This window comes from Echiichthys vipera (genome assembly GCF_963691815.1).
Source record: "Echiichthys vipera genome assembly, chromosome: 13".
NCBI classification, from domain to species: domain Eukaryota; kingdom Metazoa; phylum Chordata; class Actinopteri; order Perciformes; family Trachinidae; genus Echiichthys; species Echiichthys vipera.
In genome coordinates this window covers 7,629,230-7,648,715 of record NC_139838.1, presented here as the reverse complement: position 1 = coordinate 7,648,715, position 19,486 = coordinate 7,629,230, and the positions used below count along the sequence as shown (strand labels likewise).

Below are 19,486 nucleotides of genomic sequence, written 5' to 3'. Positions count from 1 at the left end.
ATAACATTTATTACATTCTCATTTTGAACCAACAGGTTTAAAGTTGAGGTGTAATTCTCACATCGCCCTTGTGCATCAAACCTCAGTCATCAAACTTTTGGCCCCACATTATGAGCTTCTCTAAATAACAGCGTCCGCACAGCTACGCTAAGTGAAAGTGGCTTCTCTGACATGTAACTGAAACAACGAGGTGATGGAGAAGTGTCCAGTTTAAGAAATCCATTGGGGTACTTTTCCATCACTGGCACCCTTTTGTTACAATCTGCGTTATGGTGCGACATACGGCTAACACATTCAGATCTGCATGTGAGGAAAGTCAAACGTATTGAATACAGACCCAAAATGCTTACACCTGGGACTGAAAATAATAAACTCAGATGGGCCCATCAGCACAGCAGCAACAGTGAACACAAACCAAACTCAGTTCACGTTTTCAGCCTTTTTATTTGCACAGCACGACTTTAAACGCTTTGTTGTAATGTCCTAATTCGTTCTGCACTGTGAAGAAAGCTGAAAAATGTGTACAAGTTAAATTTGAAAAGGATTTTAAGGGGGAAATCAATAAGGTTTTAAAATGATTCATAAATTAGATTTAGATTTTCGTTCATAATGGCAAATTTCAAGGTCATATTTTACACAACTTTTAATGTAACACTATTTATTTGGTTAAGAAGTATACAGGTGAATCTCTAGTATTTTCCAAAAATTAGCACAACACGTGTTAAAGTAAAAGTTTAAGTACGCATATAAAATCAGAGTAACATAGAGTAACTATTGTGAATTCCAGAAGACAAAACTAAAAACATTAAAACAAATGTAATGACTAAAGTTCTACGTTTTAGAAATATAAACAATTGATAACAAAAAGAACATGATAAGAAGATAAAAATCATAATTTTCAGTACCAAGCCCAAAGAGCCCCAAAGGCAAAAACGTCTAAAACACACAGTAAAAGTATGGTTTGGTGGATTCAGCTCATACCTGAGGCCAGTGGCTTGGCCGTGCACTCATGATGTCAGTGGTGTGATGTGTGTGTCAGGCCCACAGAGGTCCGGCCCCTGAGCGGTGATGGAGTGGTCCTCACCGAGGTGCAAATGAAGGCTGGAGGGTCACGGGGCCTCTGGCAAACAGTAATGAAGCAGCAATGTGACCTGCAGCTGGCGGGGCCGATCGCAGCGGAGCAAAGGTCCCCTCATGAAACGCCAACGTCTCTGGAAACCGTCACTTTACTGCCTTTCCAAATGAAGGGATTTTATCTCCGTTAGCTTGAGCAAAATACAGAAGATGTCTTGTTTAAACTGTCAAACGAGATGTGATCGTCTGTCATACACCACTGTTGACACTATGGATAAATTGAACATTTTTATAGTGTTGTAATACAGATCTCTTACTTACATTGTAATTGTTTTCAAATTCTTATTGATGTAAAAGTACAGAAGAAGTATTCAAGCGTCAAGCGTACAAGTACTCATTGAGCAAAACTGTGGGTGGCATTTTCGTTTGGCTCGGCGTAAACAGAGGACGCAGACACCCACGTTCCCTTCCTAGGCGTGTCTTATCAGCCTTATTGGTTAAGTAGAGTGGCATACCTTTTATTATGTCGTCCATCATGGAGGTACTCCTTTTCTTCTCTTCTCTTTTGGCTTCCTCTGACGATGGATAATGCTCCCACTACCGCTCTAAAATGCTGTATTTGCTTGTTCAACCTTGTGGTTACCGAAGCGAAGAAATCTCTTGTCTTACTTTCCGCCATTGCTGTTCTTCCACCATAGTATTTTCTGTATTTTCAAAAACGTGAGACAACTGCTTCCTGTTTCCACAAGCGTGGGTGGAGATCATTTTTCGCTTTGATACAAATACGTATTACAGCCAAAATCCATGAGGAATTGACGCGCTGCATACGAAGACAGGATTTTATTTTAACCTGCTAGGTCAGGTGCGTGTGGCTGCTGAGTTTGTGTATGTTTCTTAACAGATTGTTTTTTTAAGATTATTTTTTTTTCGCAGTTTTTTAATTATATAATAAAAGACAGAAAATGGGGTGAGAGAGCGGGGGTGGGCATGCAGCAAAGGGCCGCAGGTTGGAGTCGAACTGCTATAACCACTGTGCCACCGGCCGCCCCTCCAGATTGCACTTTTTTTACACAGTTCTTTGTAGTTGTTTACCTGTTGGAGGGTGTGTAGAGAAAGAAAATAGTTGTATAGAAAATAGAGTAAAAGTAGAGCCACGCGCCACCCACATCGCCCTGTAGCAGCCTCATGTTAATATATGGACGCACTCTGCTGCGGACATGCTGTGGCAGCTGCGTCGCACCATGTATGCACCCCGTGTATTTTGGCCGTTAGTGTGAATGTAGCCTAAATCTACAGCTACGTTAGCATCTCTGTGAAGCTGTACTCTAACACAGAAGTGCTTTGAGCTAAATGCTAATATTAGCATGCTAACATGCTCCAGTGACAACGCTAACATGGTGATGCATGGCAGGTAAAATGCTTACAATGTTCATCATCTTAGGGCGCACTAACACTGTCCATCCGTACCGTGCCACGTACCGTGCCACGCCCCCCCCCCCTCCCCCTCTGCCCCCGCGGGCCAGGCCCGTTTGTACTCACACTACCTGGGCCTCAGCGAATGCTTCTTGCTGCCTATCCATCATCAAACCGTAACACATCACACGCATTGATTGACGTCATCGCGATGCGTCGCTTTGTTTACAAATCTTTCCATAGACCTCGGAGTTTTTGTACGTCTTGTCGACTGTTTTTGAATCTTTTCATCGACCAAATCGGCAGTAAACACTCCACCTCCGCATCACACCAACGTGAACCTTTCACCGCCATTGTTTTAAATGTCCGCGCATGGTCCGTCCATCTTTTTTCTATGTCCCAACAGACGCGCATAAAATGACGTCAGAGCCGCCGTAGGCCTTGCGCTCGTGCTCATACACGCGTGCGCGTTCGTGCTCGTACATGTGCAAACGTGCTTTACAAAAGCCCACCTCTCCAAAACCGGCCGTGGACGGCAAGCGTACTGCTCTTAGGCGCGGTACGGTTGCACTCACACTGGTCAAACGAACTAGACTCTAGCCATGAAACGTGCTTGGGAACGGTACGGAAGGACAGTGTGAGTGCACCCTTAGTTACGCTTGTTAGCAAGCTAACATTTGCTTTACAAAGGCGGATGGGAATATGTCATTAGTTCTAATGGTATTTGGTCGTCATCCTCTAGTATTGGACAAATTAGACTTTTGACACAATGTTGGTACTGATTTGTCCTGAAGGGAACAAAAGTGTCCATTCCAAATGTTACCCATCCAACAGTCAATCCAAATTTCTGTCTGGACCAAAAATGGACACAAAACCACATGAAAAAAAAAATAGAAATAACATCGGACGCAATGAACAAAAAGTTTAAGCAGAAGAGTTGTGTAGCAGCCAGAGCCTTGCGATGGGCTCTACGGAGACGGGACCTAAGCTGCTGGATGTTGTTCACTATGCTGTTTTAACCCGCACACCCCCCTGCTCCTGCCCATAACACGATTTTGGTCAGGTCTAAAATTCTGTCCATCTACATTTTTTAGTAAAGGGTCTCAAGATAATTATTTAAAAAAATTCTGAGGTGAACTCCTCTTCCCCGCATGTATGGGAGTGAATGGGTGAATGTGCCTATGGGAGCATTCGAAGAGAGCACAGTGTCCTGGGAACCTGGGACCAAAAGTGGCGGTCTCAGCGACCAACCGATAGACAGAATTCCTGCTCGCTGCAGAGGAGAGGAAGCTGTGCGGAGGCTGATAAATGGTGTCACTTGAGTCAGCGTCAGTTTGTAAAATAAAAACAACCCGGAGTTAGAAAGAAGTGAGCTAACCAGATCACTAGCCCGTCCCTCATCTCTGCTGCAGGCTAGCAGCTCGAGGCTACATTAGCCACTACTAGCGTAGCACACCCGAAACTCAGAATGAACTACAGGAGACGGCATCTCTGGTTCTATTCAATTCAGATTTTCATTTTGACAGTCAATCATGAGCTGGTGCTTTTAATCTGAGCTTCAGCTTTTGAGATTGTCAACATTACAAACCAATGATTAACAAAATTATGTTTTCCAACTGATTTGTATTCATGTCTAAATATGCATTTATCATATCTATATGATGAGCGTCATATTTGTAATATTTGATTCATTGGACCAATTGACATTATTAATTTGTGAATCATACTGGCTAATCATCACTAGTATGTAACACTGCTGTGTCTATAATCTCTACCTGATATAGTACAGGGAGTATGTGAGGCACTTTTTTATTATAGCTATAATTCATAGAACTGGAGCTGGAAAGTGGAATCACTTTATTATGTTCAATGAACAACAAAAGCCCAAAAATAAAAGAGTCACCCTTGTCACCCCCTGTTTAATCTCCAGTGTATGTGTGTGTGTGTGTGTGTGTGTGTGTGTGTGTGTGTGTGTGTGTGTGTGTGTGTGTGTGTGTGTGTGTGTGTGTGTGTGTGTTTGTATGAGTACCTGTTTATGAGCAGTTAGCCAGACCTTGTGGGGAGGATGTTTGCTGATGATCTTTGCTCAGTCTGGAGCGATAAACAGGTCCTGCTGGGCCCAGGGCCATCTCTATGCTCTCTCACTTACGATGTGTGTTCGTATGTGTGTGTGTGTGTGTGTGTGTGTGCATGTGTGTGTGTGTGTGGATCTGAGAACCCTGAGCTCACTGAAGCCTTTGTTCTCCAAGATGGCTGATCTGTTCAGTACACCCCAGCCTGCAGCCTGTGTTGGCCTTCACTAATTGACAATTGGAGTTTGACTTTGCACACTGGCCTCCTCTCCACCCCTGGAAGTGTGTGTTCCAAATACGCTTTACAGAGTGTGCCCAGCACCCAGGTGTGGAGGGCTCTAAACAGCAGATGCAGATGTTGGGCTGGGTCACTGTTGCCTTATTGGGGCTGTAGTTTTAGTTGTAGCAGGGGGGTAAAACACGCCAAAAAAATACACTTTCCGCCTGTTTTGACAGAATTCGAATTTATAAATTACATCAATGAAAAGTTAATCAATAGTTGAAAGAAAGAATGAAGACAATGGCAGGGACTGAAGCAAGAGTTGTGTATAAATCAGTAGAGGGAGATGCCAGTCTCCTGTCTCATCCTTGTCCTGGTGTCCCCTCACGTATCCCTCCTCCACTTCCAGGAATAAGCCACCGAGCAGCCTCATGGAAGAAGACAGGAGGGCGAAGCGGCCTCCGCAAACACCACGATTATGATGGTGAGTCACATTGTGCAAGGCATTGCGGCTGATTTACGAGGGGCCGCTGCCAAAAAACAAGTTGTCAAGTCTGGAACAGCGAGTCAGCGCAGCGGCGGGGAGGTGTGTTTGCAGACCGCCTCCTCGTCCACCCCCAAACCCCAACCCCGTTCCTCTGATGTCTGTGTGTTTTCGTTAATGAAGAAATTCTGGTACCTTGGTGAGACATTGCTCTCAGCTGAGCAGACTCTGCCTCCTTCATGCCCTCAAACCCCGCACAGTCATACAGCCACCCCACCCATCCGCAATCCCATCAGGCCTCTGGCTTCCCCTCCCTTACAGTTAAAATTCCAAAAGTTTTCAGTAGGCTGATAATATTTATGATCATCGTTAAGTTTGTTTGTGATTATTAGATGTCCTGCAACCTCAGCCCGAAGGTTTACACAAGAAAATAACCATAAACTGAAACAAAACCTGTTACATTATACTATAAACGTATAATAACAAGCTGTTTCTCTCATTCAGATATCTTTAGAAAGTCATCCACACCTTTATATCCTTTCGCTTTGACTACTGCAACTCCCTATATACTGGGATCAGTCAGTCGCCCCTGTGCCACCTGCAATGGTCCTGAACGCCACAGACAGACTCCGGACAGGTACCAAGAAGAAGGACCACATGTCCCTTATTTAGGCCTCTCTCCACAGACTGCCAGCACAGTTCACAATTAATTTAAAGGTTCTCCTGTTTGTCTATGAAGTCCTAAACGGTCTGGCCCCTACCTATATCACAGACCCCCTAATCCATTATTCTACCTCCAGGTCTCTCGGAGTCAACTGACTTGGGGCTCCTGGGTGTCCAACAATCTCGATTTAATCTCACAGGTGACCGTGCCTTTGCTCTTGTCAGCCCCTAGACTGTGGAACACCATCCCATTCCCGAACAGATCTGACAGGTTGCAGGTAAAAGAAGCCGAAAGGCTACTGCATTATTTAATGAATGGACAGGATTAGAAAGCAATGCAATAATTTGTAGTAAATTGGCGAAAACATGAGAAATAAAACTGGTATGGTCCTTTAAATCAGCTCTCCAACCGGGGGATGAAGACTTTCCAAGGGCAGCTGAGATTAATGTCAGGGCTCACGAGATGAATACAGGAACAAGGGGAAACAAACACATTTTGTAAGACCTTATTACTGTTTGTTTATAACTTCTGTTTAATTTCTTTTCTCTCGTGAAAACGGAAAAAGTGGATTCTTTGAGTCAGCCTGTTAGGTGGACCACAATTACGACTGGACAGTACAGCGAAAGAATACCCAGGCAGAATTGTCGAGTGTCACAGACGAGTCTTTCTTTTGTTCCATCTTCAGCAACCTGGCAAACACTCTCCACATAATGCAACAACAACCCACTGATGACAAAATGGCGCCTTATATAGGGTCTAACTAATGAGGGAAAGCCCATTTACCATGCTGACATGCTCTCCTTGCTCCTTTTTTATCATTATCCCCATAAGTTTCCTACACACACACACACACACACCCCAACACCCCCACCAACCACCACTTGGATGCCCCTGGAACTATATGGAACTATAAATATGGTGCTTGTTTCCTGGGGAGGCCTTCAGCATGAACACCCTGGAGACGAAGGAGACCAATGAGTACATTTCTCACTCACACTCACACACACACCCACACAAACACACACACACCCACGCGCACGCACACACACACACGCGCACGCACGCACGCACACACACGCACACACACACACGCACACACACACAAACACACACACACAGACTATGGCACAACATACAGTATATTACATCAGTCACATCATGTCATCTTAATGTTAATTTACCACACAAGTGCAGATTAAATCTCATGTCCCTCTCTTGCAGGTGGAACCATGTGGCCATCACAAAACCTACCAGCACAGATACGATTTTAAAGGACAATCAATGAATATGAAAACTATATTTAAGTGTGCACATATGCAATGTGCAAACTGCAAATCCAATAAAGTGCTTTACAGAAGTATCTGTGCAATTATTAAAGTGCACGTATCCCGGTTAAAGAACATATTCCATATTCCCCCCACCCGAGCTGAAGCTGCAGGGCACTAAGTCCTCTTTGTTACACAGCAGTCTCTGAAAAGGGATCATTTGGATGAACTGCTCACAATTAATGTACACACTTAACCATAACCTCTGACAATGGGTCACAGATCAAAAAGTCTGGGAACCACTGCTTTTAGCCTGCTTTCCTGTCCCCTTTCCCTACTTCTAGACATTTTGTGACTCAAGCTTGAGCCTGTTGTGTTTGCTTCGTTAACATCTGTCCGGTAATATACCCTTTGTGGTGGCTGATACACTTCACAGCCCAAAAATCAAAGTTCAAACACGGTGACCTGCGAGTCAGCCTTTACAAAAACACAATAGTCCCAGTGACACAGATGTCCGAGGAGTGTTTTTGAACTACACGAGCAATTTCACACATTAGGAGGACTTGCTAGCCAGCATAAGCTAATGTACGTTTCCTCCGGTCACCACAGTGACAGTGACAGCCTCTCACCATCCTGACAGGCCAGTCCAGTTAGCTGTGGACAGTCACACGAGCAGGAAAGACTTGTAAGCAAACTGGTCCTCACTGAAGTAACATTTAGCAGAGGAGCATGATATCCACTGTGGTCTGAGTGAGAAACCGTGTCTTTCGCTCATTGGTGGCAGCATGCTGATTATCCCCAGGGTTCAGACGGCGTGTCAATCACCGCATTCACACATAGCAGGCTACGGTCAGAAAAGAAGCCTGGTGTAGGTATGTTTCTGAAGGATGATTACATTAAACTTCACCTGATTTCTTTCTGGGTAGCCGGGTAGTTTCGGTGGAAGATATGTATAATAAAGCATGTTGTGTCTCCAGAGGACTGAAGTTTGATATGTTCATAAAGTTTGGTCTTAAGACTACAAGTTTGAAAATAAAAACAATCTGGGAGTGTGGAGTTATCTCTGGTTGAGGCTATACAACAGCGCAATAACACAACCAAATGTCCCGCACTCTCTGCGTTTCTGCACCGGGGACTGACTGTAGCAGCACTTTCGACCTACACAGGGTGTTCCAAAAGATGTAGACACACTTTAAATAATTAGGTAAGTGTCTGTTAAAATTCATTTCATTTTCAAAATGTACTTTAATTTACAAATACCCTTTCATTGTTTTGTCATCGCCTGTTTTCAAACTGACATCCAGACACTGCAATGGAATCGCACACATCACAAAACAATTCCCTTGGTATTTCGCGTGCATTCACGTTCAATGTGCTAATCTCAATTCAGCGACTGTGGCAGGCCTCATAGCATAGACTGCATATATATATATATATATATATATATATATATATATATAATATATATATATATATATATATATATATATATGTAGTTATCAGCTGCTAAAGTGTGTATCCCTTTTTTTGGGGCACCCTGTACAGAAGTCCTGACGGCTTGTTTAAGGCACAGTGTCTGAACGGGGGCTGTGTGCATTTCTCTGAGGATTGAGCTTTTTGTTACTTCCATCATATTCCTATCGCACCATGACCTGCCTTATAATAAAAAAAAGACAATAAAGGACCTTTAAAATGTAGTTTAGTTATAATCCTTAAGTTTTTCATGAAGCCAGGCCGTTTTTTATACGATATATAGTCAACATTTTTCAGCAATACTCATTTAATGTATAAATATCCAGTAATTACCTCTCTATATTGTCATTGTAAACTGCCTACATTTGCACAAGGGACTCATAGGATATGGTGAATGCATGTAATCCAGCCTTACTGTTTGGCGGCAGTAGCTCAGTCCATAGGTGACTTGGCTGAGAACCGTAGGGTTGCTGGTTCTAGTCCCTGTGTGGACCATGTATGGAGTGTGGACTGGTGGCTGGAGAGGTGCCAGTTCATCTTCTGGGCAATACCGCGGTGCTGTTGAGCAAGGCACCGAACCCCCAACTGCTCGGGGCGCCGGTCACTGGCAGCCCCCTCGCTCTGACATCTCTCCTTAATTGCATGTATAGGTCCTGTCTGTGCGTGTGTGTGTATTTCGGGCCTGTGTGTGTAACATGATTAATAATAATCCCGTTGCAGGATAAATAATGTAATTCTTCTTCTTTCTTCTTGTAATTTTACATCCATGTTAAGCTTGACATTTGGGCCCACTGTTTCCTACTACTGCTGCTTCAAGTTTTGGGGTAACATTATACTATATTACTGGTCATAATCTGATGCCAAAGAAGTTTTCTTATTAAATGCTCAAGTCCACCACTTAGTGCATTAGGACTGTGATAACACCATAAGACTTTCCTCCGTGCTCTAATTTTTCTTCCATTGCAACAAAATCCCTATAATAACACCAGTGTATGCATTACACTGGAGATCAAGATTAGAGAACAAATGAATCCTGGATTTATTCTGAACTAACGTTGATTTTTGTTCTTCAGAATTTGATAGAACATCTGCTGTGGCTATACCACTGCTGTTTGAGATTATGTTGGAGTACCTATGTGAGCTATGTCACTGTACTCCAAGTTTAAGTCTTCTGAGTAATGCACCGTATCGCCCGCTTCAGGTTTTAAGAACCCTAGAGCACGTGGAAACTACTCAACCAAAATAAAAAGACTCCACAGGCTGTCCTAACCTGTACTCATTCTCTTAATGGCTGAGATACACTGTCATTTCTCCAATTTCTCTTATGAGGGTTATCATGTACAACTTTGCACCAGATGCATATACGTGCATATGTATGTCTCATGAGTACAGAAACTATACAAGACAACACTCAACCTCCCAAAAGCACTCGTTAGAAGGGAAACACTGCTCCCTTGTGGCTCAAAATGAAAAAACTTTCAAACATGTACATGGTGCATTCTACACTCCCCGGCCACTTTATTAAGCATATCTGGTGCTTAATAAAGTGTCAGTGTGGTCTTCTGTTGTTGTTCCCTATCCTCTAGAAAGTAGGTGGTGGTGTGCGTTCACAGATGCTCTCCTGCATTCCTCTGTTGGAACCAGTGGATATTTGAGTTCCTGTTGCCTTTCTATCAGCTCCAACCAGTCTGGCCGTTCTCCTCTGACCTCTGGCTAAAACAAGGCATTTGCGCCTACAGAACTGCCGCTCACTGGATCTTTTTGGGACCATTCTCTGTAAACCCTAGAGATGGTTGTGTGTGAAAATCCCAGTAGATCAGCAGTTTGTGAAACACTCAGAGCAGCCCGTCTGGCACCAACAACCAGGCCACGTTCAAAGTCACTTCAATCACCTTTCTTCCCCGTTCTGATGCTCGGTTTGAACTGCAGCACATCCTCTTCACCATGTCTACATGCCTAAATGCATTGAGTTGCTGCCATGTGATTGGCTCATTAGAAATTTGCATTAACGAGCAGTTGGATAGGTGTACCTAATAAAGTGGCCGGTGTGAGTACCTTGTCTAAACATTTTATTGGTACTAGTAAATGAAATGCAAATATTTTTTACATCAAATAAATTGAGAAATATTTACCACCACATCAGAACTTCCTGTATTATGCAAATAACCTGCGTGGTGACAGCTCTAGGAAAACGTGTCCTCATTGTAGCCCAGTAGCCTTTGGACACACGGCTGAGTTCAGTGACTTCGACTGCTGGTAAAATCCCTTGTTTTGGCCTTGGACTGTTCAAGGTTGTGAACTTCCAAATTTATAGGCAGTAAAAATAAGCAGGAAAAAGGCTACAAATGTAAATTACACTGTTGCATTCTGACACTCAGGTCACGCTCACAGTACAGTAAAACATAAGCACTCTTGCGTCACATCACTTTGATTTTATATTCCTTTATAAAAAAAAAAATATCCAGACACATCTTTAAATATTGTGACATGTAAAGGGAGAACGTGGGCATTTCAGTCACCGCCCATGTAATCAACGACAGAAAACATAAACCTATGCACTTAAGACAACAGAACCGCGTGTCTGCATGTATGGAGAGTAGAGACGAAGCAGGGGTTGGCTGATGCCTGACGTCGGCTCCGATGTGACGCACGTGAATGGGGATGTGGACTCTACGGCAAGTCTCAGCTGAATTTGGCTTTAGAGAAATCCATCTCCGGGTGCTGAGCCATGAACCTGCAGAGACGACAAAACAAGATACGGGCACAGTGAAAGATTTGATTTGAAATCCCGTTTCCAACTGCTTTATAATCATCTCATTGCATTTGGATTTAAATTTGATAGCGTTCTTCTCTCATCTCTCTCCACGTGTCTATTCGTTTATTCATTTACAAAAGATAGTGTATTTCTAAACAGTCAACATCTCCCTTCTGGCCACAGACAGAACATATGTTCTACATCCATCTGGCCAAGGAAAGACATTTTTTTTAAATGCATCAACAGAGAAAAGATACATGGTGACACCATTAGACAAGGCATTTGATTGGACAGGCTGAACTTTAGTGTCAATGAAACCTTTCTGAGCAGCTCTCCTGACTGCAGTCACCTCAGTAGTATTGTTCAACCCTTATAAAACTATACGGGAGCTTTAGAGGCAGCCTTAACGAGCGTAGAGAGGAAGTGGAGGTCAACGCGACTACAGACATGTCTCCTCTGGTCTGAACTGAAAGCTGCAGGAGGAATAGGAGGTCATTTAGTGCGAACGGTGAAAAGAGTGCGTCGCTCTCACGGCTCTGACGTTGCCCCCGCCCTCCAGGTCTCATCTCAGTTAACTACTGCTGTGTGTAATATTTGACATGTCGTGGGGTGGACCGCTGACCCAGTGATGCAAGGAGGCCACTATTTCCTAAACTCACAGTGCTCTCATCGTAGCATATTGTATGTTCATGAGGTGAAAGCCCCATTTTAATGTTTTAACGCATTAAAGAGTTGTCACATCAGGGTTTCCCCCAGAGGAAAAAAACTCTGCCGAGATACGTTTTGCTGTCATTTACTGAGCGGTTCTCTCTCCGTCTTTGTTGGAGTTTAATACAAACACACAGTCGGCTGGAGTGAGCGTGTGAGAAGCAGAGTGTGAAGTTAGTTAGCAGTAACTTTGTAACGCAGCAGTGTGTGTGTGTACGCTTTGTCGGTGAATAAAGGCTTCTCCTCAAGACCCAAGCCGAGCCCCTGTGTCATCTACGAGAGAAAAAGGGAGAGAGGTCTTCAGAGATCCGGCTCAGTTCTTCTTTCTTTTCAGCTAGTGCTGGTCATGATTTGTGCGTGACAGAGACAACTTAATATAATATACGCGATGACGCAGACAGCAAACACAGCTGATCCATCATGTGAGTTAAATTTTTCCCTATGTTAGTTATTTCAGCAAACGGGTTTCCGTTTCTTGTTTAGCACATCAGCTCTTTTTCAACAAAGGCAAAAAGCACCTCAGGTGGATGGGAAAGCTTTTCTAGTGCATAAAAATTTTCCCCTTTAAAAGCACCACCAGGACTCATTTGAAAAGGCGTCAAGAGGTTGAACTAACTATCTGACAAAACCTTAGCGAAAAGAGAATGCAGCAAGATATTCACTGTGACATTTCTCAGCGCTCAGACTGCAAGAATTTTATATATATATATATATATATATATATCACTAATATGAACTGAAAAGTAAGGATAAGAATTGAATCTACACATTTTAAACACCGCATAGAAATGGAAACTTCTTTTTGTAGTTAATGGAATTCAACATACAAACACTTAAAAACCAAACTGGATCAACTGCAAGACCTGTAGTTTGAATTAGGCATTTACTTCTATGTACCGTATTTTCCGCACTAAAAGGCGCACCTAAAAACCTTCAAATTTCTCAAAAGCCGACAGTGCACCGTATATATGGACCAATATTGAGCCACAACAGGTCTCGCAACTACGGTAAGCCGCCGCCGACTCTATTTTCCCCATTAGAAGAAGTAACGCGCGGTGCATGTTGAGATACACGACTGAGCGAAGCGTGTCGTTTCATTTCCATTTGTGTGTTTGTGTAAAGAGCCCAAAATGGCCCCTATTAAGAGACACGCTTACGACGCAGAGTTAAAACTCAAGGCGATTAGTCACGCAGTAGAACACGGGAATAGAGCAGCAGCGAGAGAGTTTAACATGAACCAATCAATGGTGCGGAAGTGGAGGAAGCAACAAGATGACCTCCCCTGACTGTTTTGTTGACATTCCCTTTAGCGCAGCTTCATCTAATGGATGCAGAACGTAACCCCAGCCTCCACTGTAGCATCTATTCTATGCGCCTTATAATGTGGTGCGCCCTATATATGAAAAAAGTTTCAAAATAAGCCGCTCATTGAAGGTGCGCCTTATAGTGCGGAAAATACGGTAGTTATGTTCTTTAGTTAACAGATACCGACATAAGGGGGAATTTAAGAGAAATAAGTGTGAAAAAAGATATTATGGCAGTTTACGGTACTGCTTCCTTTTAATTGTGAGACAGTAACACGAGATTACTGGGGGCTGGTACAAACACTATCTTTTATTACCTGCAGTTAGAGCGGGTGAGCCTGGCCTTGAGCACAGATAGGTAACATGGGGGCAAAACTAGAAAGGCAGCTTTCAAATTCACTCTTCTTATTAAATCTTTATACATCATAAAGTGTCTGTTAGACTGACTGTCAATAAAGTGTCTGTTATGGCAGGTCAGCCAGTAAAAACCCCAGAGAGCTGACATAATAAAAAGATCATCACGACACCTGAGCTAAACTGAAACCTGCGTATTATCTTGCTGTGACGCAACGCTCGAAACCTACTTTTGAAGAATGTCTTGTTTCTTCTGCTCTTCAGATGTAGGCAGGCCCATTGATTTCTGCCTTTGGTCATACATCATTTTCTCCACCATGCCGCGCGTCTCTCCGTCCAGGTCTGACAGCTGCTCGGGAGCAAAAACACATGGTTTGGTAGGGCAGGAAGTATGGGGGGGTGGAATACACGCGAGGGCTTTACATCGGTTACCTTTGAGTTCTCCGGACAGACTTTCTTGGTGTTGATTTCTGGATCTGTGGCAACCATCTTGCTCCACCACTCCATTTTATTTATCTGAAATTCAAGACCATGATTCAGCTCAAGCAGTCCTTCCATTCACTGTGTTACTGCTGAAGAGACAGAGGCCAATTGCAACAACCCACACTGACCCCCACACACACACTGTTCTTACCTTTTCAAGGTGGACTGTAACGACCTTGCCGTCGTCGAGGAGCCAGGAGCTTTCCTCGACCTTCACCTCGTTGTAAAGCTGCCCTTCAATAACAGGAGGGTGTCCCTTCAGGCCCACCTTGATGGAGCGCCGCTGGATGTCCACCACCACATCTCTCCCCTTGATGCGGAACTTCACGTCAAAAGGCACGACCAGCTGTGGGAGGATGTTCAAATGGATATGTTTGTTTGTTAGATTCAGTTTTATTCATGGCTATCAAAACTACAGTAACGAGCAAAAGAGGACACTGGAGACGAGTATATACTGCTGGAGGATTAAAAAAAAGTTGGGGCAGTAAGTTACATAAAGTTCATATCCAGTGTGATGATGTTTGACATTGCAAAAAAAGGAGGAACATAAAGGAGGGGAGGGTGTATATGGTACACAATTCAAACTGATACAATTAGGGTACAGTCACATTTGGCCCTTTGATCAGTCCCGTGCTTAAGCGTGATTGTCCCCCCTCCTCCGTTGTAAAGGTACAGCTTGCACTCACACTTCTTAAAATGATCCGAGCCCCGGCATGACTGCTCTTTGCTTCTACGTCATCTTCCCTCTGGGGTTTTGTTTTGTCCAACTGCTTTTGAATATTTTCATCTGACAAAATCTGCAGTCAACCCTTCGACAGCATCTTTCTAAATGTCCATTGTGGAGAACAGTCGCATATAAATAGTTGTGAGGACCGCCGTCAATGCTCGTGACCGTACCGTGCCTGGGCAATCGGCCAGATGCTCGATCTTGGAGCGGCCGGTGGAACAGTGGTTAGAGCTGTCGCCCCATGTAAAGAGGCTGAGGGTCTGTGACGCAACGGCCGCGGGTTCGACTCTGACCTGCGGCCTTTTGCTGCATGCCACTCCCCTCTCTCCCTCACCCCATTTCCTGTCCGTCCTATATAACATAGGCTTGAAAAACTGCCAAAAAATCTTTACAAATGCTGGATTTTAAGTCAGTTGTCTGAAACAATTTCCCCCTGGGATTATTAAAGTATTTCTGATTCTGACTTTGAGTTGTGCTTAATTTAAATGTATCGGTCACTGTAAGGATTTTTCTCCCCCTGCAACCCAAAATCTAATTTCTCTCACAATTTAGTTAGATTTTTTAATTTATAAAAAGGGACACATGTAACATGTTATATATATATATATATATATATATATATACAAACACACATACACACAGTATATATTAATATCATATTAGTATATATTCCAATTAATAGTATTTCCATATATGTATATATTCTATGTATATGTGTGAAAACCTCTCTGTGGCCGTTTTGATGCATTTACCATAAAGGTCAGAATATGGGGGCACTCCAATTTTAGCTGCAGCTGGTTTAATGGAATAGAAATACTTTATTGATGACAGAGATGCGAGAGACTGCAGCTTCACCAGTCTTTTACTGCGTCAGCTGCCGTGCTTATCTGGTGGTCCAGAAACAGTGTCAGGGTTTTTTGTCTTTCAAAAGACTAGAACTACAGTTCTTCGTAGTTTGTTATGCTACAGCTGAAGTGAAAAGTGCACAGCACAACAATCTAAGTTAATATTAAGAGCAATTAGTTATGTAACATTTTAGTGAAACCATCTGCCAGTTTTATTTGTTCAATGTATTTATCTTCTCCGTCTTTGATGGTCTGCAACCGGCGTTTTACATCCGCGACATTACCGCCACCTAATGGTTTTCTTGCATCTCAAAGGATAACTGTAATGCATTGTGGGTGGTATCCACTCTGGAGTGACCATTATTGTTCACTCACTCCCTTAGCCCTCCAAGGGTCGATCTCACTAAGGGCCTACTCACACTGTCCTTCTGGCTGGGGCCAAAACCGTTTTTTCAGCTAAAGCCTAGTACCTTTAAGCAGTGTGAGTGCACCCGCTCCGCGCACAACTGCGACCAGCGGGCCGTCCACGGCCCGCTTGATAGAGGTGTGCTTTAGCGGAGCCTTTTGCACATGTACGAGCACGAGCGTGCGCACGTGTGCGAGCACGAGCACGAGCCCTACGGCAGTAGCGTTATGTCCGCCTGTTCGGACATGTAAATAGAAGGACGGACCATGCGCAGACATTTAACAACAACAACAATGGCGGTGAAAGGTTCACGTTGGTGTGATGCGGAGGTGGAGTGTTTACTGCAGATTTGGTCGGATGAAAATATTCAAAAACAGTCGACAAGACGCACAAAAACTGCGAGGTCTGTGGAAAGATTTGTAAACAAAGCAACACACACGCGATCAATGCGTGTGACGTGTTACGGCGTGATGGCGTATGGACAGCAAGAAGCATTGGCCGGCCCTGGCAGTGTGAGTACAAACGGGGCTGGGGCGCGGGGGGGAGAGGGAGGGGGGACAAGTACCCTAAAGCCCGGGTCGCTGTCCGGAAGGACAGTGTGAGTACGCTCTAAGTTCACACCTCGATTTCCAGACAAACACAACAACACTTATGATGGCGAGGGGAAGTGAAAGAAGGCACGTTGAACAACTGATGAAATGCAAGCTCTACTCTGAGATGTGTGGGGAAACACGCGGTGGTGATGCAGATGTATTCCACAGAAAGTATCTCCGGTCAAAAAGGACTCACATCAACTTCAGACAGGGATTGTGTCCATTTGTAGTTTGGCAAGTCAGCTCCGTTTCCTGCGTTGGGCTTCAGTTTACCTTTGTCCTTCTCATCCTCCTCACCTTCGGAGTCAGACTGGGGAAATGGAAGGTAAGGTAAGTACGTCATCAGAAACAGATTTTAAACTATCTAACCAGCATTTCACTCCAGAGCTGTGCACTCACCCCCTTCTCTTTTTCTATTTTGTCAGATGACACGTCTGCAATTTTTGTTGGACTTTCCTTTTTCTCCTCTTCTTTCTTTTTCTGAAATATGTGCATTTAACACAAAGAAATGAATTAACGTTTTGTAATAGAACATTGGCAGTGACTCACAGGTAACAGAGCATCGCAAGTTCCACCTTGTCAAGTTCAGACTGTAGTTTCTCTGCTTCTTCATCAGTCAGTTCCTGAATTTTGGGGCCGTCGTCATTTTTCTTTTTGTTCTTTTCCTCTGCTAGCTTGGCAGCTCTTTCAGCTTTCGCTTTCTTTTCCTTCTCCTGTTTCACTTGCTTCTCTTTGTGAGACTTCAGCGCTAGCTGACTGTGGTGGGCGCAAGAATCTTTGACTAGCTGAAAAGAAAGAGATGGCCGGAAATTAGGCATCAGTGGAGCACAGCCGCACGTAGTCTCAAACGTCACCTTGGCTGAAGACAACGCTCACCTTCTCTGCAGCACCTGAATCCCCACCGGTGAAGAAATCAGTTTTGCGTCTGAGGAAGCTGAAAAATGTGTTTACTAACTGTTGAGAAAAAAGGAGAGTTTAGTTTGTACTTGCACACTGTTGGCATAACTGGCAGTATAACAGCCACTATATATTTATCAGCTCCATGGCTAGTTTGCCTATCAACTCCTTCCTCCCATCCTGCATAAACCCCAGTTATTTATTGATTGATGTGGAAATGTATTTTCTATGATGTGTTATAATGCACTACTGCACCATTCATCCTTTCATTTACTCAACTGCTTCATAATGAAACTTTTCCTTTATTCTAAGGACCAGCATCTCAATGCTAAGTTATAACGTTTAACTGTAACGTTGTCACCAATATTCATAACATCTTCAAGAAAGATAGACCATCAAGAAAATGGGTTTAACCAGGACTAAAATGAGAATTTACTGAAATATCATGCTGCTTTGTTAGTCACATTTATGCCGAATTCAACTCCCCCATTGGTTAAAGACGTTCATAATAACAGAATTAGCTCAAACCTTTAAAATAGTTGAGAACATTAGCTTTCTCTGAATATCATGTTTAGAGGCGAGGTGCGCCTCCTAGCTCACATGCTAACTGTTTTAGCTTCAACATTAGCACGGCAGCTGTATCACGTTAGCGACGGACCCGTTACCTCTTGTACGCCTCCTTCGTGCTGTTGCGCCATACCAAGCAACATGGCGTCATACTTTTCATCATCGTCGCCCATGATAGTGGATCAAGAAACGGCCGAATAAAATGTAAACTGCGCGAATGACAAGCAAAAAGTTGAGTTAGCGACAATGTGGCCCGTAGTCACACCACGCACTTCCTGGAAACAAGCCCCGCCCACGCTAGATGTGACCAATCGGAAGAGTAGCATTGAAATGACAGTCCAAATATCCAATAAAGTGAGAGCATTTGTTCAGGGGCGGGTTGAGGTGCACAGGGAGAATTAGAATTTTCTAGAGAAAAGGCCAAATCATTTTATTTTTTTCGTAAATAGTGAATAAAATGTTAAACCGCTATGTTTTAAAAAAAAGTCATACAAATACGTGAGTTTATTCAGTGTTTTATGGATCTAATGGTCAGAAACCCCACTGTTCTATTCTGGAGCTGGAATTATCAGCTGTTTTTTAGCCAATTTTTTTGACAAGTATTCATAGTTCAAGTGGTTTAATCAAGAAAAGATTTGCTGCTTTTATCTGTGTTCATCATTTTGAAATTATAGTCTGATAAAGCAATATATTTAGAAGTCACATTTTGCTTTCAGAACATTTTGACATCTCAGGCTAAACAAACTACTGATACGTCAAAAACATAACATACACAACAATATCCACATACAATAAAAACGAAAAAGATTTTTGCTTAATCTATATATATATTACAGTATATCATTTATTCATTATTATTTCTTTGATATTGAATACTGTGGGACTCCATAGCTGTGGGTCTGAGCAGGTGGTAAATCATCAGTATGTTTGTATTAGTAGGTGAATTTGTCATGTAGTTCAAATGTTTCATATTAGACATGTAGATTGACTTCATACTAAAATAGACTATACATTTCTCCAAAGCCTTCAAGCCATAAGGATTTTCAAAATATCTGCTATTTCTGATTTCAAATTCTGTGCATTAATATTGTGTAGCCTAAATTACAATTATGGATGCAATCACCAAAGGCGGCTGGACACTTCACCAGTTTAAACCAGCCCCTAACCCATTTCAGACCTTAC

The 19,486-nt window shown here is 43.2% G+C and overlaps 1 protein-coding gene across 1 annotated transcript; it reads right to left on the bottom strand.

Moving 5' to 3' along the window:
• Window positions 1–10,686: 10,686 nt before the first annotated feature.
• nudc (nudC nuclear distribution protein) lies at window positions 10,687–18,564 on the bottom strand. Its single transcript, XM_083925846.1, has 9 exons — window positions 18,403–18,564; window positions 17,717–17,794; window positions 17,416–17,625; window positions 17,240–17,320; window positions 17,037–17,150; window positions 14,421–14,615; window positions 14,219–14,302; window positions 14,017–14,135; window positions 10,687–11,399 (listed from the first exon to the last, which is right to left on the bottom strand). Exons 1-9 carry the CDS (start codon window positions 18,475–18,477, stop codon window positions 11,348–11,350), a joined length of 1,008 nt encoding a protein of 335 aa, XP_083781972.1. The 5' UTR covers window positions 18,478–18,564; the 3' UTR covers window positions 10,687–11,347.
• Window positions 18,565–19,486: the final 922 nt, after the last annotated feature.